This window comes from Terrapene carolina, unplaced genomic scaffold (assembly GCF_002925995.2).
Source record: "Terrapene carolina triunguis isolate 2854851 unplaced genomic scaffold, T_m_triunguis-2.0 Scaffold113, whole genome shotgun sequence".
NCBI classification, from domain to species: domain Eukaryota; kingdom Metazoa; phylum Chordata; order Testudines; family Emydidae; genus Terrapene; species Terrapene triunguis.
The window spans coordinates 18164617-18183010 of record NW_020664464.1 but is presented as its reverse complement, the minus strand read 5'-3'; the positions used below and the strand labels follow the sequence as shown (position 1 = coordinate 18183010).

Below are 18394 nucleotides of genomic sequence, written 5' to 3'. Positions count from 1 at the left end.
ATGATGGAATGTTAGCTACACCCATGTGGTATGAAAGTACTGGGCTGAACAAGGGAAGGGAATGGAGCGGAGCTCAGTGGTGCAGTTTTTCTCAAGGAGAAAGGGAGGCATGCAAATTGACAATCCTCATCTGAAATTCCTGGACCATAGGTCTGAATCTGAGCTCACTGATAGCAGTTTTACACCCAGGTAACTCCACTGAATTTGGATTTCCCCAGACATAAGAAAGATGACTATGCAAGGATTATGTATTTCCCAAATAACTTTGGTATTTTAAAATTTATCTCCATTCCTGTACAAAGCTTGATAAGGAAACACTACAAATAAAAAACTGTAGGTTCTCTTTTTGATATTGTTTTCTATTCATTGGATCTAATTATGTATCAGTCTTTGTAAAGGTAAAATTCTTTGATTATGTAGTCAATTCTCTCCACAATGGGTATAAATAGGCTAACTCACAGGAACACTAATGGAAGTTACTTGTGTATATGGAAGAGACAATGGGCCCTTCAGTTCAGTAATCCTTCCAGTTCCCAAAATGACTAGGAAACCAATAATTGTTTTTGAGACAGTCCCATTTAAAGGTGATCTGCATAGAAGAAAAAAAATGTTTTTGACTTTTAGTGTCTTTATACTGGATAAAGAAGAGCTGAAGGGGCTGGTGGGGGTGGAGGCTGGTTGCGTGCTTTGACTGTAGAAACACCTGGGATCTATTCTTTTGTACACAAAGGCCCCTTTACACTACACAAGGCAGAGACTCGGCTGGTGTAAGTTGTCATATCAATTTGCAGGTACAACTACATTCACAGTGCATGCCACTTAAACGTGCAATTGCACACACTTGTACATTATCTCAGGGCCTGATCTTTTAAAAAGCAAGCCTTTTAATATCCTAGGTCTCTGGCTATTTTGACTATTTTTATTAGTCATTTGTTTCAATAGCTGCCAATGGATATTTCATATATTTTGATTGGCATTTTAAGACAAGCATCACAAAAGATTAAGTGAGTGCTGCCTCTCAAAGATCTGGATGAGGAGGATTTTCTGTGCACTACATGCTTTCTGTGTGTGAGTGAATGAAGGCTATGTAAAAATACATGGTTTGCTTTTGGATCACTCAGGAAGGCATTTTTCTTTTGTTGCATGCATGAATCCTTCTGTCATTTTAATAGGCTTGGAATTCTGCTTCACCCTGCCTTTATGTGCAGGGGGATGTTTCAAAAGAGCTAGAAGGTGGGGCCATGAAGTAACAGGATGGGAGTGGTCACAGGTAAACTTTAAGTAATAGAAACAGAATACTAGATAGATTAACTAAGTGCTGCTGCCAGCCTGCCTTTTTCAACAGAGAGGTAGAAATCCCTGTCCAAGTTACACACATGGAGCTGAAAGAAAATAGCAGTGCTCTTTCTGGGGCGGATGGATTCTATAATTCTTCATTTCAGGTAAGCCTGATTTTTGTAGGGGGTTGGAAAGGAATTACTAGGCTTTTGGAATCTGCACAGAGAGAACAATTTCTGCTCTGCACCTACAAATATTTTACAGCACACTTGCAGACCTATCCTGCCAGTGTGCCAGGCTCTTAAATAAAGGGACTGACCAGAACTGGCACACTTTCAGAGGCTCCATTTACTGCCTTCCTTTGTTACCCAGTGTGCTGGGATAGCTGAGAAGTCTCCTGTTCACATTCAGCCTCCTGCATTCAGTGTGTCACCTGTGCTCCCAGATCTCACCACTGACTTTTCCCACTATCTTCTCTGTGCAGAGCATCTCAGACTAAAATTGTATTCAGTTGTTATTAGGATTGTTAATTTACAGTGCCCGCTTTGATTGCAGCTGAGGGCGTTGGAATAAGTCATCACTGTGGTGCAAACAACTGCCCCACCAAAACAAGGAAAATTAATAGGAGGAAAGCATTAGACCCCCCCACACCTTAACTTCTAATCAAAGAGCTGCCCTTGCCTTAAGAGAAACAGTCACACACATAATCACTCAGGGCAAATCTTGCTCCTTCACTAAATGCAGTGGCTGCAAGAGCACATTCTGCTACAGGGAGGGACAAGGAGCAGGTAGGATGTAGGGGGCCCACATGCTGTGCACAACATGGAGCCCAGCTTAGCAAAGGTTCCCTGCATATCCATGCACAGCAAGACATGAGTAGCAGGGCAGGGACAGGAGAAGAAGGAGCAGAGAGGCCAATGGATCCACCATCAGGCAGCATTGTCACCTAAAGTACTGGGGCATACGTGTGGGAGGGGACAGACTATGGTCCTGAAGCTGCTCTGTGCTGGACAGACTCCTTCCTCTCCTTCCACAACCCCCAAACCCACCTTGTTCCAAGTTCAGTGGGAGGGATCAGCAGGAAGGACAGTATTTGGCTTTTACTGTTGTGGGCCATGCACATAAGCCAGTCACAGTTCACATAGGGCATCAAGCTGATATTACAAAGCATCCAGAATAACATGTGACTCCTTTTATACTCTGCATGCTAATGGGAACATTCACACCAACCAGATATCATCTGTAGAGTTTTTTCCCCCAAATAAACATTTTTGCTGACTGAACTAAACCCAGCAATGGTATATAGTTATTACTAGTGCAGTGTCTTACAGTGAGCTCAGACAGAGAGAAACCCCAGTCATAGTGAAGTGAAATTACCTCAACGCACAAAGTGCACATTGCAATTCTGGTGCTACAGCTAAATCACAGAACAAATTCAGACTTGGTATAAGAGGGTTCAAATTCTAGGAAGTTAATGAAGTGAAATGCACTTAGGACCTGATCCAAGTGACTTCAGTGGTGCATACTCCAGATTATCATATCTGAATTTGACCAGTAGTGATGTTTTTGCTGGAAGAAAACAAAAAGATTTAATTATATAGAGATTCTATTTGTAACACATTACTCATTCCCTCAAAGGACAAAAATCAGAAGATGATGTTTAGCTTCCTGTGCACAAAAATAAATCACTTGACAGGGGCCAAGGAGAAAAATAGGATCATCAGCTCCCCCTATTTCCTTCTGTCTGTTTCTCTTAAGCACAGAGTAGGCCCTTATTGTCTTCAAAGACATGATATCTGGTAGTTTCTGTTGTACTGGTTGTATTATATTAAACAACCAATAATTTCCCTGCTATACAATAAAAAGGTCAAAGTAGTCAGCAGTTCTCCAGGCCCTAAATATAATGGCACAGAGGAAAGTGATTAATTTAATTTAAACCCCTTTGAATCTGTTGTACCTCGCTATAAACAAACTCTCAGATGTGTATGAACTGTTTAATGATTAAACCACAAAATAACAGAAAATAAAGACAGGGACAAAGTAAATCTGCTGCAGTAAGCTTGTTTTAGAAAGTAAATACGACAGCTTTCAATGGTGCTCAGTGGACTTGACTGGTAACTGGTTTGTGGTCAAAGGGTTATATCTGCATTTCCCTTCATCAGGCATGAAAGACTATTTGCCTCACAATGTGGAGAGAGTGTACTTTGACAGACAGGCTAGAACACAAGTAAAGAGAACAATTTATTTTACTTATTATTTCTTACTTATTTTTATTATTTGTATAAATATTTGAGCTTTTTTCAGTTTCCATTTGGCTACAGATACTTAAACAATTCACATAGCCCTAGATAATATAACAGCATTCTCACTGTCCCACATGAGTATAACCTTTTCTATAGTACATTTGATGTCTTTAGCTGTTCCTGCTTTCAGCCCTTCTTAGGATCAACTTCTTCTCATTTGTGTTACATGGATCCCACTGGAGCTAGTTGTAGTAATGGCCCCAGTGCACCTCCCCTCCCAGCTGCTTTGTGATGATACATATGTCTAAGAAACTGCAGTCTTTGTCATATAAGCACTTTCCCCTCATCATTTGCAGCTTCAGCTTCCAATAAGTGTCTCTAAAGAACAAGAGGAAGGCCTGTGATTTGTACAGCAGCCATTGCACCCCTTACAAATCCAACTACAGTTAAAACCATGTCAGGGAACTGGCACCGTTTAGTGTATAAAAATCATTTTGAAGTAGCAAAAAGGAGTGATGGAGATTCATAAGTGTCAGCTGCTTACATGTATGGCTCACAACATATGTAGTTCCTCCTGCACTGAATCTTATCCATCCCCCATAGCACACTTTTACCCCTGCAGTATAACACAAGATGGCCTCACTGCAACTATAAAACCTACATGCTAAATTCCTTGTTTCAATAGATACCTTGTAGCTAGAACTCATGAATTAACACAAGTCATTTTTGTCAATGTCTTCAGGCTTTTAACAGATGTATTCATTGGAAAATGTCACATAATTTAAGGAACATAAATCGTTATTGTGTATGTTTAAGTATAGATAGCTACTATGTATTTATTGAACAGAACGTCAGTGTTAGATGTTGAAATATCTGTGTCTCACCCATCTGTCTGTCTCTATATATATCTATCTAGAATATACATTAGTAGTGTGGTACGGAGGTTATGCAATATTGTGTCATCTAACTTTGAATACTGTTAATGTCACACTTGTGAACACCTCACAGATTTAATTTCTGGACATCTGTGCCATGCTGTCGCCTACTCAAGGCTGTGGCATTAGAGCCACAATCTATTCAGTAACAAAATTCAGTTCCCACTGTATAGCCATGGGGCTAACTTGGCTCATCATTCAAACACCCTAATTGGGTTGTTATCTGAAGGTTGCTCTCAGTCAGTGCTAAGACTCTGGGCTCTCATTAAAACTGCTGATAATCAAGAAGTTTCAACTCCTCCTCCCCAGACCTATGAGAGGTGGTACATACTGAGGAGTTGTGAGAAGGACTCCAATACACTCAAAACCACCAGCAAAACATAGTATAAATTGAGTTAAACACAGATAGGTTGTGAATGTCACAGCAATGGGGACGTCAGGAGGTAGGCAGAGTCAGACTGCCAGGAGATGAGAGCCCGAGACAAGCCAGAGGGCAGACCAGGGAGTCAGGATCATATTTATGACTCTGACTTTTTTTTTTTTTTTTTAAATGAGCAGCTTCAAGAGTTGCTTCTTCTCTTTCCGCTTCAGTTCCTCTGGTTTTACTTCTCTGCCTGTCTAAAATGTTGTCTGCTGTGACAGTGAGCAGCTCTCTATTGGTTTCTATAAGCCAGGTTATGCAACACACTTAGCCTGTCTGTCACATCATTCTTACTTGTCCACCCACTGTATCATGGATTTACAGCTGCCTTGTTCTGCACAGCTGATTTAAACCTTTAAATTAAGCCCACTTGTGTACATTTGATATTTTTACACTATTTGTGCACCTTCACTTTGGGCCCACTGAATTTAAACCTGCTGGCTCATCATCCATCTCTCTGTGCTGTACATGGGAGGGCCATTTGCTTGAATTCAATACAAAAATCATCAATGTTTCTCTCTCTTGTTCAGTAACTTTGAACTCTTTCAGCATATGCTGGCAACAATTGATTTAAAAATCCCTAACTCACTATTCCTGGACCTCAGCATTACTGATCTGGAAAATTGTGTCTCAGGATAGGACATGCAGATTGATGCCTTTATAAATGACATGCTAGTTAACAGAGAAGGCAGGATGAAGAACGAAGCCAGGATGAACAATGTGCTAGGGGGGAGAAATGGAATTTGGTGAATCACATAACAGACATCTTCATTTGCAACTGGCTGAATGAATGAATGTCTGAAATTTTGAGGAGATGGACTTTACAGATCAATTAAAAACCAAAGGATCTGGATGTCCAGACAGAAAAAAGCATGAGCAATTATGTACTTATTTGAACATGCAACTATTCTGATTGTGCAAACAAATCAAATATTTCCACACACTAAAAGCAACTAAGCATCATTTGCGTCAGTAGACACCAGATATGCACTGGGGTTCAAAATTATCCTGACTAATCTCTAACAACAATATTACAGATCCTTCCTAAATAATCTGTAACCCCTAAGTAGTTACCGCTGTGCTCTGTCAGCCCATCTTTCATCATCATCTGGAAAAATTCTTGGGTGTGTACTATGTCTAGACAGAATACTAAACACTGATAATGGAAACTGTGCTGGCTTTGTTTAACAGATTGCTGTGGAGTCACATCTAGAATATTCTTATTCAAAACTGGTGTGATAGAAGTGGAGGAAGTGCAAAAGAAGTGAACCAAATGGTTCCAAATTCAAAGAACGTGGTTATGTAGAAAGGCTATGGCAAATATACCTGTCTTCTGAGACTAAGAGGATGTCATTTAGGCCTCGTCTACACTGGCAAGTTTCTGCATAGTAAAGCAGCTTTCTGCGCTGTAACTCCCGAGGTGTACACACTGCCAAGCCACTTAGTGCACAGAAACTGCGCAGTTGTAGTGCTCTAAAAAAAAAAAAAAAAAAACACCCCGCCAATAGGGGTACAGCTTTCTGCGCCGGGGCTACAACACTGCAGTACCAGTATAGACACCGTCGCGATTACAGTGCTGCGATTGGTCTCTGGGAGGTATACCACAATGCCTGTTCTCACCTCTCTGGTCATTGGTTTGAACTCTACTGCCCTGCCCTCAGGTGACCAACCGTCTTAGGGACACTGATTTTTATATAGCCTAAAGTATTCCTTTGTTTAACTTTAAGGAAAATATGTATAGTTGGGAAATATTTTGGTTATATCTAAGGTCACATTTCCACTTAAAAGGTGGAAACCTTAGATTGTTTATTCCTTAAATGCTTAAGATGCTATAACCTTCTTTTGTTATGTTCACTTGCAAATGGTTTGTATTTAAATTCAACCATGTAAGACAATTTACTGATACCAATGCTGTGTGAGTAGTAATATCTTTTATGTACTGATATGGAATAAAGTAATCTTATAAATGATTACTAATATAAGAAGCCATTTGAGAATCAAATATTTATATTATTTGGGGAATTAGTTAGTTTTCAGGCAACGGTTAAGCAACTTCCTGACCAAACTCAGTTTCACGACTGGACGTGAGCGATCTGACTTAGTGGTCAGAGAAGTCAGGAGCCAGGTTGGGTCTGGATACCAGGAGACAAGAATCTGAAACAGGCCAAAGGCCAGACCAGGAGTCAGGTGTTAGCAGGGGTGAAAGCCAGTACAGGCTGGTACGGCATACCAATAAAAAGTGGCCGCCAGTACTGGCCCGTGCCCAGCTGACTTTAAACCACTGCCGCGGCAAAGGACCCTGTGGCAGTGCTGCCCCCTCACTGTCCCTTTTGCCTTCCCCCCTCCCCTCCAGCTGCCCCCGGGGGGGGGGGAAGGAGCAGCTGCCCTGGAGCCAGCGATTTAAAAGGGCCCGGGGCTCTGGCCGCCAGCCGCTGCTGCTACTGCCATGGCAGCGGACAGAGCCCTGGGCCCTTTAAATCGCCGCTGGAACCCCGGGCGGCATGGGCCAGGCAGCGTGGAAGGGATGGAGCGTGGAGCCGGCCCCCGTACTGGTAAGTCTTCGGCTTTACTTTCACCCTGGGTGTCAGGAGCCAGGCAGAGTCAGGTTACCAGGTGATCAGAGTCTGAGACAAGACAGAGGGCAGACTGGAAGTCAGGGTCAAGTGGTAGGCTGGATCAGGATATCAGGAGGTCACAGTCAGGCAGCAGGATCAGGTAGTGTAGGGGAGGCAGTCCTAAGCAGGGAACACTCCAGTTCACAAATGACTTCCTGTTCCTCTGCTTGGTTTAAATAGAAGCAGGGAACCGGTCAGGATCCTTAGAGCTTTGCCAGTCAGATCCCAGGACTGGCATCCTCTGCCGAGCTGAACTTTGAGTTCTAGCAACTGTTAACAGATCACTGGGAGGCGGGTCAGAACATACGGACTCCTAGAGAGTCCTGGGCTGGCAGTTGAGACCTGTGGACTCTGATGCTCAGACGAGAACCACCTTTCCAAAGATTGTTAAGAAGAGGTAATACCTTCTTTGATGACCACATAAGTTTAAAGACTCTCTAAGAATCATTTAAATTTAAAAGGACATATTTTGAAAGCTCAAAGACTTCTATATGGTAAAAAGGAGCTTTTGGACTCATTTGAAAGGGAATTTCAACGTGTATTAAATCTTGATGGAACTAAAGGGGCATTTCCGAAAAATAAGTTGAATAAAAGAAAGAGTTAAACTCTATCTGTAAAGATGTTCTGAAAATGTCATACCACAAAGACAAAAGTAATGTGAGGTGAAGAAAATTTACAACTTTGCTGCATATGCTTTAGCAGATTACATATTCAGGAGCTGACTATCCCATAAAGGAGCCTGTGAAGAGGTGACAGCAACAGGTATTTGCATCTAGCGAAGCCTCTGAAAGAGGTGTGTATATAGTATCTTACTGACGCCTCAAGATAAATCCTTTTTTTGGCAGAACCATGAACAGCAATGAGGAAACAAACTTCCTACTGCTTTGTGTAACTGCAGCCTGCAACTGGGCTGCTTTTGTTTCTGTCCCAACAGGAAGTGCATCCCAGGAAACCCAATACTGCATCTAGAGTACACACAGTGTGGCATCTCTACGTTTTCTGGAAGACTTACTCTGTAGCACAGTGTGGCTGCCACCTTTAGTGAGACTATGGAAAGAGAAGGGTATAAATCTATCTGAACTGAGATACCACTCAGCACTCTCATTTCAGGCTGTTCATCTCATCTCAGCCATGCAAGTAAACAGAATCAAGCCGACAAAGAACAAACAAGCCACAACACAGCATTGTTAAGAAGCAACCTTCCAGTCCAGCACTACTTCTGCAATGTGATGACATCAACATCGTTGATGACTTAATGTTTCAAAAGCACTGCCAATAGACTAGACTTAAATAATTCCTGTAATAATTTTCATATTGAAATGCTATTGTAATTAAAGGTACCAACAACTTCTGTTAAACACCAGATTGTTTAGACTATGTACTCCTGAAGAAGAGATATAAAGTAACCTCAGGGAAAAGAGAGAAAATTGGGACTTATTTGAATTTAAGATTCTTAGCATTCATATATTTGCCTGTGTCAAGATCCTTAAAGCGATTGGATGAGTTCATAAGAAATATTGCTATTTCAGTTGAGTAATTCTTAAATGGCTTCTTTTAAGTAACCGAGTGAAATATTTACTTCAGGTCATGGGACTTAGGGCTTGTCTACACTTACCGGGGAATCCACACATGGTGATCGATGCATCGGCAATCAATTTAGCGGGTCTAGTGAAGACCCACTAAATCAACCGCAGATCGCTTTCCTGTCAACTCCTGTACTCCACCGAATTGAGAAGAGTAAGGGGAGTTGATGAGTGTAATGGTGCGGGACTCACCCCTGCGGCACCTCCTGCTGGTCATCCTGGGAATTAGCTCACCAGCCGTTGGAGCGCCCTCTGCAGGCCAGTGTCTTGCTACCACTGGGCCCCCGTGTCCCTCCCGGACCCCAGTGCCCCTTTCCACTGGGGTGCTGCCCCCTGCCACAGCCCTCTCCCAGGGCTGATTTCAACCCTTTAAAGCAGGAGCGGGTGACCACCTCCCACCTCAAGATCCCCTCCACCAGAGGGTTAGGGGGCTCGTTTAAAGTTGCGCAATACTCCCCTATAACGTTGTTTGGCAACTGCCTGCTTTGTCCACTGCTTGCAGAAAGAGCAGCCCGTTGCAGCTAGCTGGTGGCGGCTTCGAACCAGGGTGGGCCGGCAGCCCCCCTATCAGCTCCCTGCTCCCCTAAGTTCCCTGTGCGGCAGCCACCCAGCAGGCTATCAATTGCTGGGCAGTTCAGGGCTAAGGATGGAGGGAGCTTGCTGGCAGCAGCAGCTGTCTCAACTTGCTGATCTACTTAAAAAGGCAGTGGACTTAGAGTGGGGTCAGTGGACTTAAAGGGGCAATGCGCGTCTCTCTCTCTCTCTCTCTCTCTCTCTCTCTCTCTCTCTCACTCACACACACGCGCACACTCACCGGCACTTTGGAAAGTGGAGGGAGTGGTGCGCTCCAGTGGAATAGCGTGGGTTCATCATCACGTTCAATTTCCGCAGGGAATGTTTGCAGCCACTGCCATGCGTCTATTGTGTCTCCTCCCTCCATTTGTGCTGCCTTGTAGAGTGTGAGGCTACATTAACAACATGTTAACCCTTGAGGGCTCAGCCGAATGCTAGTTCATCATTTAGCACAAGGCATTCCCTGGGAAATATCCCACCCTCTTCCATCCTCTGACTCCACCACCTCAACCAAGCTTCACAATCATCATTGCTGTGTACAGTATTAAATTGTTTGTTTAAAACTTATACTGTGTGCACACAGTATACATATATATATTTTTTCTCTTGGAACCTAATCCCCCATTTACATTAATTCTTATGGGGAAATTGGATTCGCTTAACATCATTTCGGTTAAAGCAGAATTTTTCAGGAACATAACTACAATGTTAAGCCGGGAGTTACTGTAGATCTAAGCTACATCGACTTGAGTTACGCTATTCACATAACTCAAATTTCGTAGCTTAGACTGACTTTTCCCTGTAGTGTAGACAAGGCCTTAGTTAAGACAACTTACCTCTGTCCATCCATGATTCACCAACCCTTAAATGAAATTCCCTCACCCATCTATAAACTGTTTTTATTATCTCTCATACACTTAGATTGGACTCACTACTGATAGGGGGAATAATATACTTTGGTCTTAATCTATCTAGAGAACAGCACCCCTTTCTCCTCCATTCTCCCCTTGAGTTTTGCATGCAGATCAGTATCTGAGCACAGAGCAACTCTGTACTTTTGCTGTCTTGCTAAAGTAAAGCGCAGAAGCATGATTGTCACAACTGGAGTCAACTATTCCTACATTAAAGAAAGATGTTTGATTCTGGTTTTGAACTAACGTCTTGTTTACAATTTTGATATTTTTCAGAATGACTCTGAAGATGAGGTTATAAATGAGGAGGGGTTAAGAAGCAGGAATTCACAAAATAGGGATGCTGTGCATAGTAACCCGGTAAGTTTTTGTTTTTCTTCAGATTAAAATAATATCCAGTCACTAGAGTAACCATGTTTACACTCAGAACGAACCAGAAACATAGTAGGGTTAGTAATACTGTCAAGGCAGAAAATAAATATGCACTTGTGATAGTATATCCAGGAATAAAATGAATAACTGAATTAGAACTGAAATCAGTTAGCCAGTCCTGTTCTCAGAAATCCATCAAAAATACATGGAGACATTGACATCACTACCGTGATTCCTGAAAATGTTTTATAATTTCATAACAGCTCTACCCAAAATGTACATGGGGCATAGCAATGCTCGTCATAATGAGTACTAAAAGCAGAGAGCTGACATATGGTATGTCTGCACTTTGAGTTGTAAATGTAATTTCCAGCTTGAGGAGACATTGCTAGCTCTGAATGAGCTAGGAAGCTAAAAACAGCAGTGTAACCATAGCAGTGGGACAGGCTAGCCATGTCAAGTATATGCCTAGCTTCTTGGATGGGTACATACTTAGGTGGCTAGCCCCTTCTGCTGCTTTCGCACCTCTGTGGCTCCACTGCCGTTTTTAGCTTCCTAGCTCGATCAGATCTAGTAAGGGTATACCTTTTAAATCTGGAAATTACACCTCTAGCTCAATTTGCTGATATACCTGTAAAGGGGGTGGTGACAGTTTTCCATAGAAAGTATTGTAAATAGTCTAAAGTTTTTAAATCAATGGAGCTCTTCCAGATTCAAATCTATGTAACTGAGAGTAGAATGTGGTCCTTTATGGTAAATTCTTTGTTACTATGAGGCCCCTGATTTTTTTTCTCTGTCTTTATCAAAAGAGTTCTTATGGGTTTTATTTAACTTATTAATCTAAAACCTCATGGGCAGATTCTACACTGTAAACATTTTTGACTATAAGCAAATAGAATTCCACTTTCCAGAATCCACTGAAAGAAATATTTTCTTCCTCTTAGGTTTGGCTGGTTTTTGGAAAACCACAGTGAAAATGTTGGTCTGGCTCGCCAACACTTCTAGTGAGGCTATTTTTCAGACAGGACATAATATTAGACCCTTTCTCCCTGAATTGAGCACATACTTGGTTTTGCGTTGTAATTGCCCATCCACTAGATGGCCCAAATCCCAGGGCAACAGTAAATAAGCGGCAACATCCAATGGTCAAAGGGTGACAGAAATGCTATACAGATGGTTTTACATCAAATGTTTCTATTTCATTTCCTTTGGCTGTATGACTTGGCCCATGTGGTGAGTCACTAATCACTTAGATATACTAGAGTTAGTCAAAAAATGTTGAAATTCAAAACTTTTCTTTCCTTCCATTACCTTTGAAAGGTCAGACAATTCCGGAACTTGAACTTAGGGCTTGTCTGCATGGTGAAGTTAGTGCACAGCAAAGATTTCATCAATATTTTCACAAAAATATCTTCATATTTCAAGCAGCTCCATTAGATGCTTTAGTTAATACATTTGCCTATATTGAAGTCTTGTCCAGTGACTGAGTTTGGTGGCAAGAGGCCTACAAGCAGTGGTAACAAGTTTTTCATTTGCTGCCCTTAAATGCAAGGAGTAAGGCGTGAGTGTGCAAGGCCAACATTTTTTTTTGACTTCATCCACTAGCTACTCTGATTGCCTACAATGGCTCTGCTCTTCCACTGGTGACATGTTACGCCAGGTTCTGATCTAAAATACATGGGTCAAGATGAGATCAGAATCTGGCCCACTGTGTTTGTGGTGGGCCCAACAATACTGTTTTTTGGAAGTAAATCCAATCACTTGGAGAAATATGGGGTAAATGCTCACTAGCAGAACTCCAACAGTCTGTACCACACTCCAGCAACTCATACGCTAGAGTAATTTCCAGCAGTGCTGGGGGGTTAGGGTCCTCAGGTTAAAATATTGTAGACTTAAAAGGGCACAGCAGTGTGGGACCCCTAACAAATGCTTTCAGACACAATGAGTCTGAAAGCCAAAAAAATCAAATTCTATTCCAAGTTCATATTTTTTAAACATTTTAACTCAATAGACGTAGATTCAGGGATATTTAAAGAAATTGCTAACATTGTAGAACCCGGTGGGGGAGGGTGTTACCATTCCGCCTCTGTGCCGATCCCCTGAAGATATGAGTTGTTACAAACCACAGCTACAGAGCTATAGCTCAAGCTGCAGTAGTTCATGCTTTTAATTCTGGAGGTCACCCAACGCATTCAGTCCCTGGTGTGTCAGCCAAGAGAGCTGGTGTCACATGAGACAATTCCAACTGCTTCTGAAGCAAATTGTAATTATTTTCAAAACCTTAACTATTCAGTACCTTTGTTATAGTCTACTTTAAATAGGAGCGGGGGACAAAAGAATCCCACTTTACAAACAGCCCTTCCTTTATAAGGATGTTATGTATTAGAGATAAATAAAAATCTTTTTTTTAAAGTGGAACTACAAATTAATCTAAAGATCCATCAGTGAAATTCTTCAGGTTAGAAAGAGTACTGGTAAGGTAAGATTGGGCCCTTAAGACCCAGCCCATGCTAGACAATCTCTCAGTCCCAGCTCTGGGATTGTGTCTGGCCTTGTCACAGGAAAGAAAGGAAGTAAGTTTCTTACCCCCTCTTCCCTCAGATGCTTTTAGACCTGCGCAGGGCCAGACACAGTGTAGCCTTTAACTTTTGTTTCTTTTATCTCTGTTTTTCTTGCTGTTCTAGGAAGGCAGATTGACAAAGGTATCATAAATTAGTATCATAATATTGTATTTTAAACATTTTCAACGGTGCAAATAGGTACTCTTTGTTATTTTGAAAATCCAAAAGAAAAAAGTTATTTGGCAAAATCCCTGATATATAACCATTTGAATTAATTTTCCCCCCTCAGTTCCTGAGTATATTAGCCTACCAATGTATTATACCAGTTCAAAGGGGAGGGAAGTTATGCCTGGAACATCATAGCCTTGGATGTTCTGTGTAAAGTATTATCCTATTTATTGCACCATCTATGCAGTTACCACATTATGTTTTTAGATGTGTTTAGAATTGTACGTGTGTTCTGGAAATACCTCTCAATTTTTTATGCATCTTTCACAACAGGGGCTTCAGACTCTAGGAAGAGCTAAGTACATCTATTTTACTTAGAGCTTGTCTACATTGCACCACAGTCTGGAGTATGGGAGCGTGATTTGTAGAGCACACTAAGTGTTGTGCTCTACCTGTCCCATGGAGACCTTGCTTGGACAAACTATTTTAATTCAAATTAGGTACCTTTTAGTTTGTGCCAGCAGGGTCTACATGAGGCAATTAGAGCACAACGCTTCAAAGCGCTTTACAGATCAGACCCCGTATTCTGGATTGCAGTGCTGTGAAGACAAGCCCTTAATCTCTGTGAAATGAATTGCATTTAGTTCTAGAACTATTAGCAAGAGATCTGCCTTTTATGATCTATCACAAACAAATGGCTGAAAACCCAGGTTTCACTGCATTTAGGGCCCTGTTGATTTCTAGGGCACTGCTTGTGTGAGTAAAGTTACTCTCATCCATAAGTTTTTGTAGAACCAGGCCCTTGGTGGATCTCTGACATCACAAGACAACTGACCATTATATAGCACCAGCAAATGCCAGCAGAGTAGCATGAGAATGAACATCCTGTAAATTTCTAGTACAGTGGTGGGCAACCTGTGGCCCGCGGGCCGCATGCAGCCCATCAGGGTAATCTGATTGCGGGCTGCAAGAAATTTTGCTGACGTTGACCATCCACAGGCACAGCCCCCCGGAGCTCCCAGTGGCCGCGGTTCACCATTCCTGGTCAATGGGAGCTGTGGGGACCCCCCTGCCGCTACCATGGTAGCAGGGAGCTGGGGGGGGGTCTCACTGCCCCACTGCGGCGGCGGGGAGCTGCGGGGGTCGCCCTGCCCCATGGCAGCAGCTAGGGAACTGCAGGGGTTCCTCTGCCCCGCGGTGGCAGCCGGGGAGCTGCGGGGGTCCCTCTGCCGCTTTGGCTGGCAAGGAGCTGCATGGTACCCCTCCCTGCCTGCGGCAGCTGGGAGCTGCAGAGTACCTCTGCTGTCCATGGCGACTGAGAGCTTGGGAGCCTGCTGCCTCAGGTGGCAGTGGTACCTTACAGCTCCCTGCCACTGCGGGAGGTGGTGGGACCCTGCAGCTCCCAGTTGCCGAGGCTGAAGTCATGGAGGTCTTTGGAAATCATGGATTCCGTGACTTCCGAAACCTCCATGACAAAACTGTAGCCTTAATTATGACTCCCAAGAATGCTCCCTTCCCAGGACACTCAGAATCATATTTTAGCCCCCACTGTTTTGGGTAGTGTGGCTCAAGCATTTTAAGCATGACTGTATCATGGCAAAATTGAGAGTTAAGAGGTCTGACTTGGGAAGATGGAATGAAAAATGGGCACATATACTTCGCTCTATGTGATCAGCTGTAATTTAGGTTTGAGTGTCTTGATTCCACCTATCCAAAATGAACAGATGCAGTATAACCCTAATTTAATTATAGAGAAAATGGCACTCTGATAGCCTCATCCCTTTAGATCCATCAGGATAGAACCCTGCTACAGATGTACAGTGGAAAAGAACCCCTTGGTTGGCAAATACTACCTACAGTACGAGTGGCTTGATTCACGTTTGATCTTCATTTTATTTCCCAGTAAATATCAAAAAGAGAGTAATCAAAGTTAAGTAGAATAGGACAGATAATATACAATAGTCTAGCTCCACAGAGCTGAAAGGCTTTCAAGACCCTCTCATGGAAATTTGAATCACGAAGGCTAAAAACAGACCTCTATCCATGTAGTTTTGGACTATCACATAGGAAAATGAGTGGCAGCTTCTGAGCAAATTTTTTTTTCCCTATATGCCACTTTAATTATTTTGTTAGTTTTCCCATTGAGCTGTTTTGCTTCATATGGTCTCCCTGGAAACTAACTTAGGGCATTTCAGAGCTTTCAGCAGAGTGTATAATATGCAGCAGAAAAAAAATAGATTGAAGGGGAGAAAAAACAGTGATAGGTCTTGATTTATAAACTAGTTTTGTGAATGTAAGCAGCATAAATATTTATGGCATACAAAGACTAAAATTACTCAACACACAATTGCTCCAAACTACCAGCCAACCTGAAAAAAACTTCTTTGGAGACTAGTGTATAGTCCATAGTATGGTTGCATCAGTACATATTTTTAAGAAAACATTGTCCTGCTTCACAATATAATTGCACACTGTAATATTTCCAGCCCCATACCAAGTAGTGTACAATTGATTATTACAATCTCTTTCTTCACATGCTAAAATAACACATTGAAAGGGGATAAGAACAAAAACAACATATGAGCACTACTTTCCTTGTATTACAGAAAATTCAGCTAAATATGTGAAAACCTTCAGTTTCTTTGTCAGCTGAAAACTGTAAAGTGAGAACAGAATTTACACTAAGGCCTCTTTTCACCATTCTGGCAGTGTAAAAGGATCTTACAGGGAGTGTAAGTGTAATACTCTTCCAGAATGGTTTAAAGGGCAGTAGTATAAATGCAAATCAGGCTCAAGAATTGTAGCTGAACTTCAGAAATAAATTCGGCATTGATATATTAAGACAAAATTGTGATATTGTTTGTACAGACTTATTTTGGTTAATTTCTATTTTTAACATTTTAATTTATAAAGGACAAAGAACAACACTTTATGTTGTGATGTACTGAAAAGAATCTATGTTTCATATCTATATCTATATCTAGAGAGAGAGAGAATGAATTATAGATATAGATATATAGAATATGAAAGCAGGTGACATTAGGAACTTTGAGTAGAAAGGGCAAAAAGAACATAAATGACTGGAAGGTACCGAGTTGATATTGGTAGAGAGGAACCAGTCCCAGATATAAGTGGTGTTTTGGAGGAAATCCCATTGTAATGTAAACTAAACTGTATTCTACTGTTCAGCTACTAATTGGCACTGTGTGTAAAATACCTTATTTAAAGCAAACCTTAGCCATACCTGGCAGAGCATTAAAGGATCTTATAATGGACATATCCGCTGTGTATAAGCATGCTCTGTGACCAGTCCATATCTGGGACAGAAGTACATGACATGGTGTCAGGAATAAACTAAGAACAGAAACAGAAGGAAAGTCGTAACAAAGCTGGCAGGATCTCATGAACATGCCACTCTTCAGTGCCCCCAGAGAATTTCGGCTGTGACAAACCTTCAGAATGGACAAACTAGAAACAATATTTTGAAAGATTTTTACATTGCTACCAAGCACCACAAAGAAACTGGAAATATATAGGTATCTTCTTTAATTTATGCTATGGGGAAGCAAGCAGATCATATCTTTAAATTCTTTGACTTTACTGAAGTCAGACACAAAGATGACAGTGGAAGTGTTCTGGCTATGTTTGATGCATACTTTATACCTCAGAGAAATATGGTTTATGAAGGAGCATGTCCCCGCCAACTTCTAGTCAGTTTCTCCTTCCCCAAGTAACTGTCTCAATCTACTTCTTTCCCTCCCCCAACACTGCCTTTTGTCCCCTCTGCATTCAAATCAGGTGGTTTCCTCCTTCCCACTGTCTGGGTGCCAGCAGGGGGGAGGGTCACAGAGAGCACAGGAGAGACAGGCTCCTTGCTTTCAGTTCCAGTACCTGGCCCCACCCCAGTCTTGAGCTGTTGGGAACTGCTATTACAGGGAAAGTCCTTCTGAGCCTCCATATCACTGGTCTGGAGCATGCTCAGTCACTCTTTGGGGATTGGGCATGTCCAGTTTGTTTACCTGTAGAAGTTGTGAGGGGATGGAGCATGCTCAGTTTCTCAATGTAGATTGCACATGCAGTCTGGTCAGCACTAGGAGCTGTGAGAGGCTCAAGCATGGTCAGGGTGGATAAAATCTTTAGAGTTTTTAGCTGTTAAAATCAAAAGCTGTCATATGTAAACTACAAAATTTCAAAGGCTTATAACTTGGCCAGATGTAGTTGTTTCTATGAAAATCGGCTTAAAAGGATATCCCTGACAAAAAGGCTACCTCCCTGCCAAACTTCAAGTCCCTGTTCTAAAGCATGGGGGTGCTAGAGATTTTCAAATAAAACGTTTCCAGATTTTTTTAAACATGGGCAAAACAACATAGTCTTTCCTAGCCACCTTCTTGGAAGCAGCTGGACCACTTTGACTGAAACTAGCCAAAAAATATTGAGCCTTGGGCAGACACCTGACATGGCAAATTTCAGCCCAAGTGGTTAAAGTTTGGCAAAGTTATAATTAACTGAAAACAGGGTCTTATAATGAGAAGTGTCAGGTAACCTTAATAGGCAGTGCTACAAGATCCACCTAGAATATAAGATTCACTTTTGATCATCTATACAAAACTATTCTGTTCTTGGCTCTTTTCCTCATCTAGTGACAGAGGGGACAGGCTAATCTCCTTCTTTACCTCCCCCTTGTACATTTTGTGGGCTTTGAGAAGGTTCAAAATTCAAAAAGCTCATCACTTG

The 18394-nt window shown here is 41.9% G+C and overlaps 1 protein-coding gene across 2 annotated transcripts in view; it reads left to right on the top strand.

The window, feature by feature from the left end:
* Positions 1 to 1321: 1321 nt before the first annotated feature.
* The window catches only part of SLC28A3 (solute carrier family 28 member 3), a 65160-nt gene continuing 48087 nt past the window's right edge, over positions 1322 to 18394 (top strand). For both annotated transcript variants that reach the window (XM_024196075.2, XM_024196076.2), the window contains exons 1-2: positions 1322 to 1442; positions 10836 to 10919. In XM_024196075.2, coding sequence (XP_024051843.1) covers positions 1377 to 1442; positions 10836 to 10919 — 150 coding nt within the window. In that variant the 5' untranslated portion in view covers positions 1322 to 1376. The remainder of the gene's footprint in view (positions 1443 to 10835; positions 10920 to 18394) is intronic.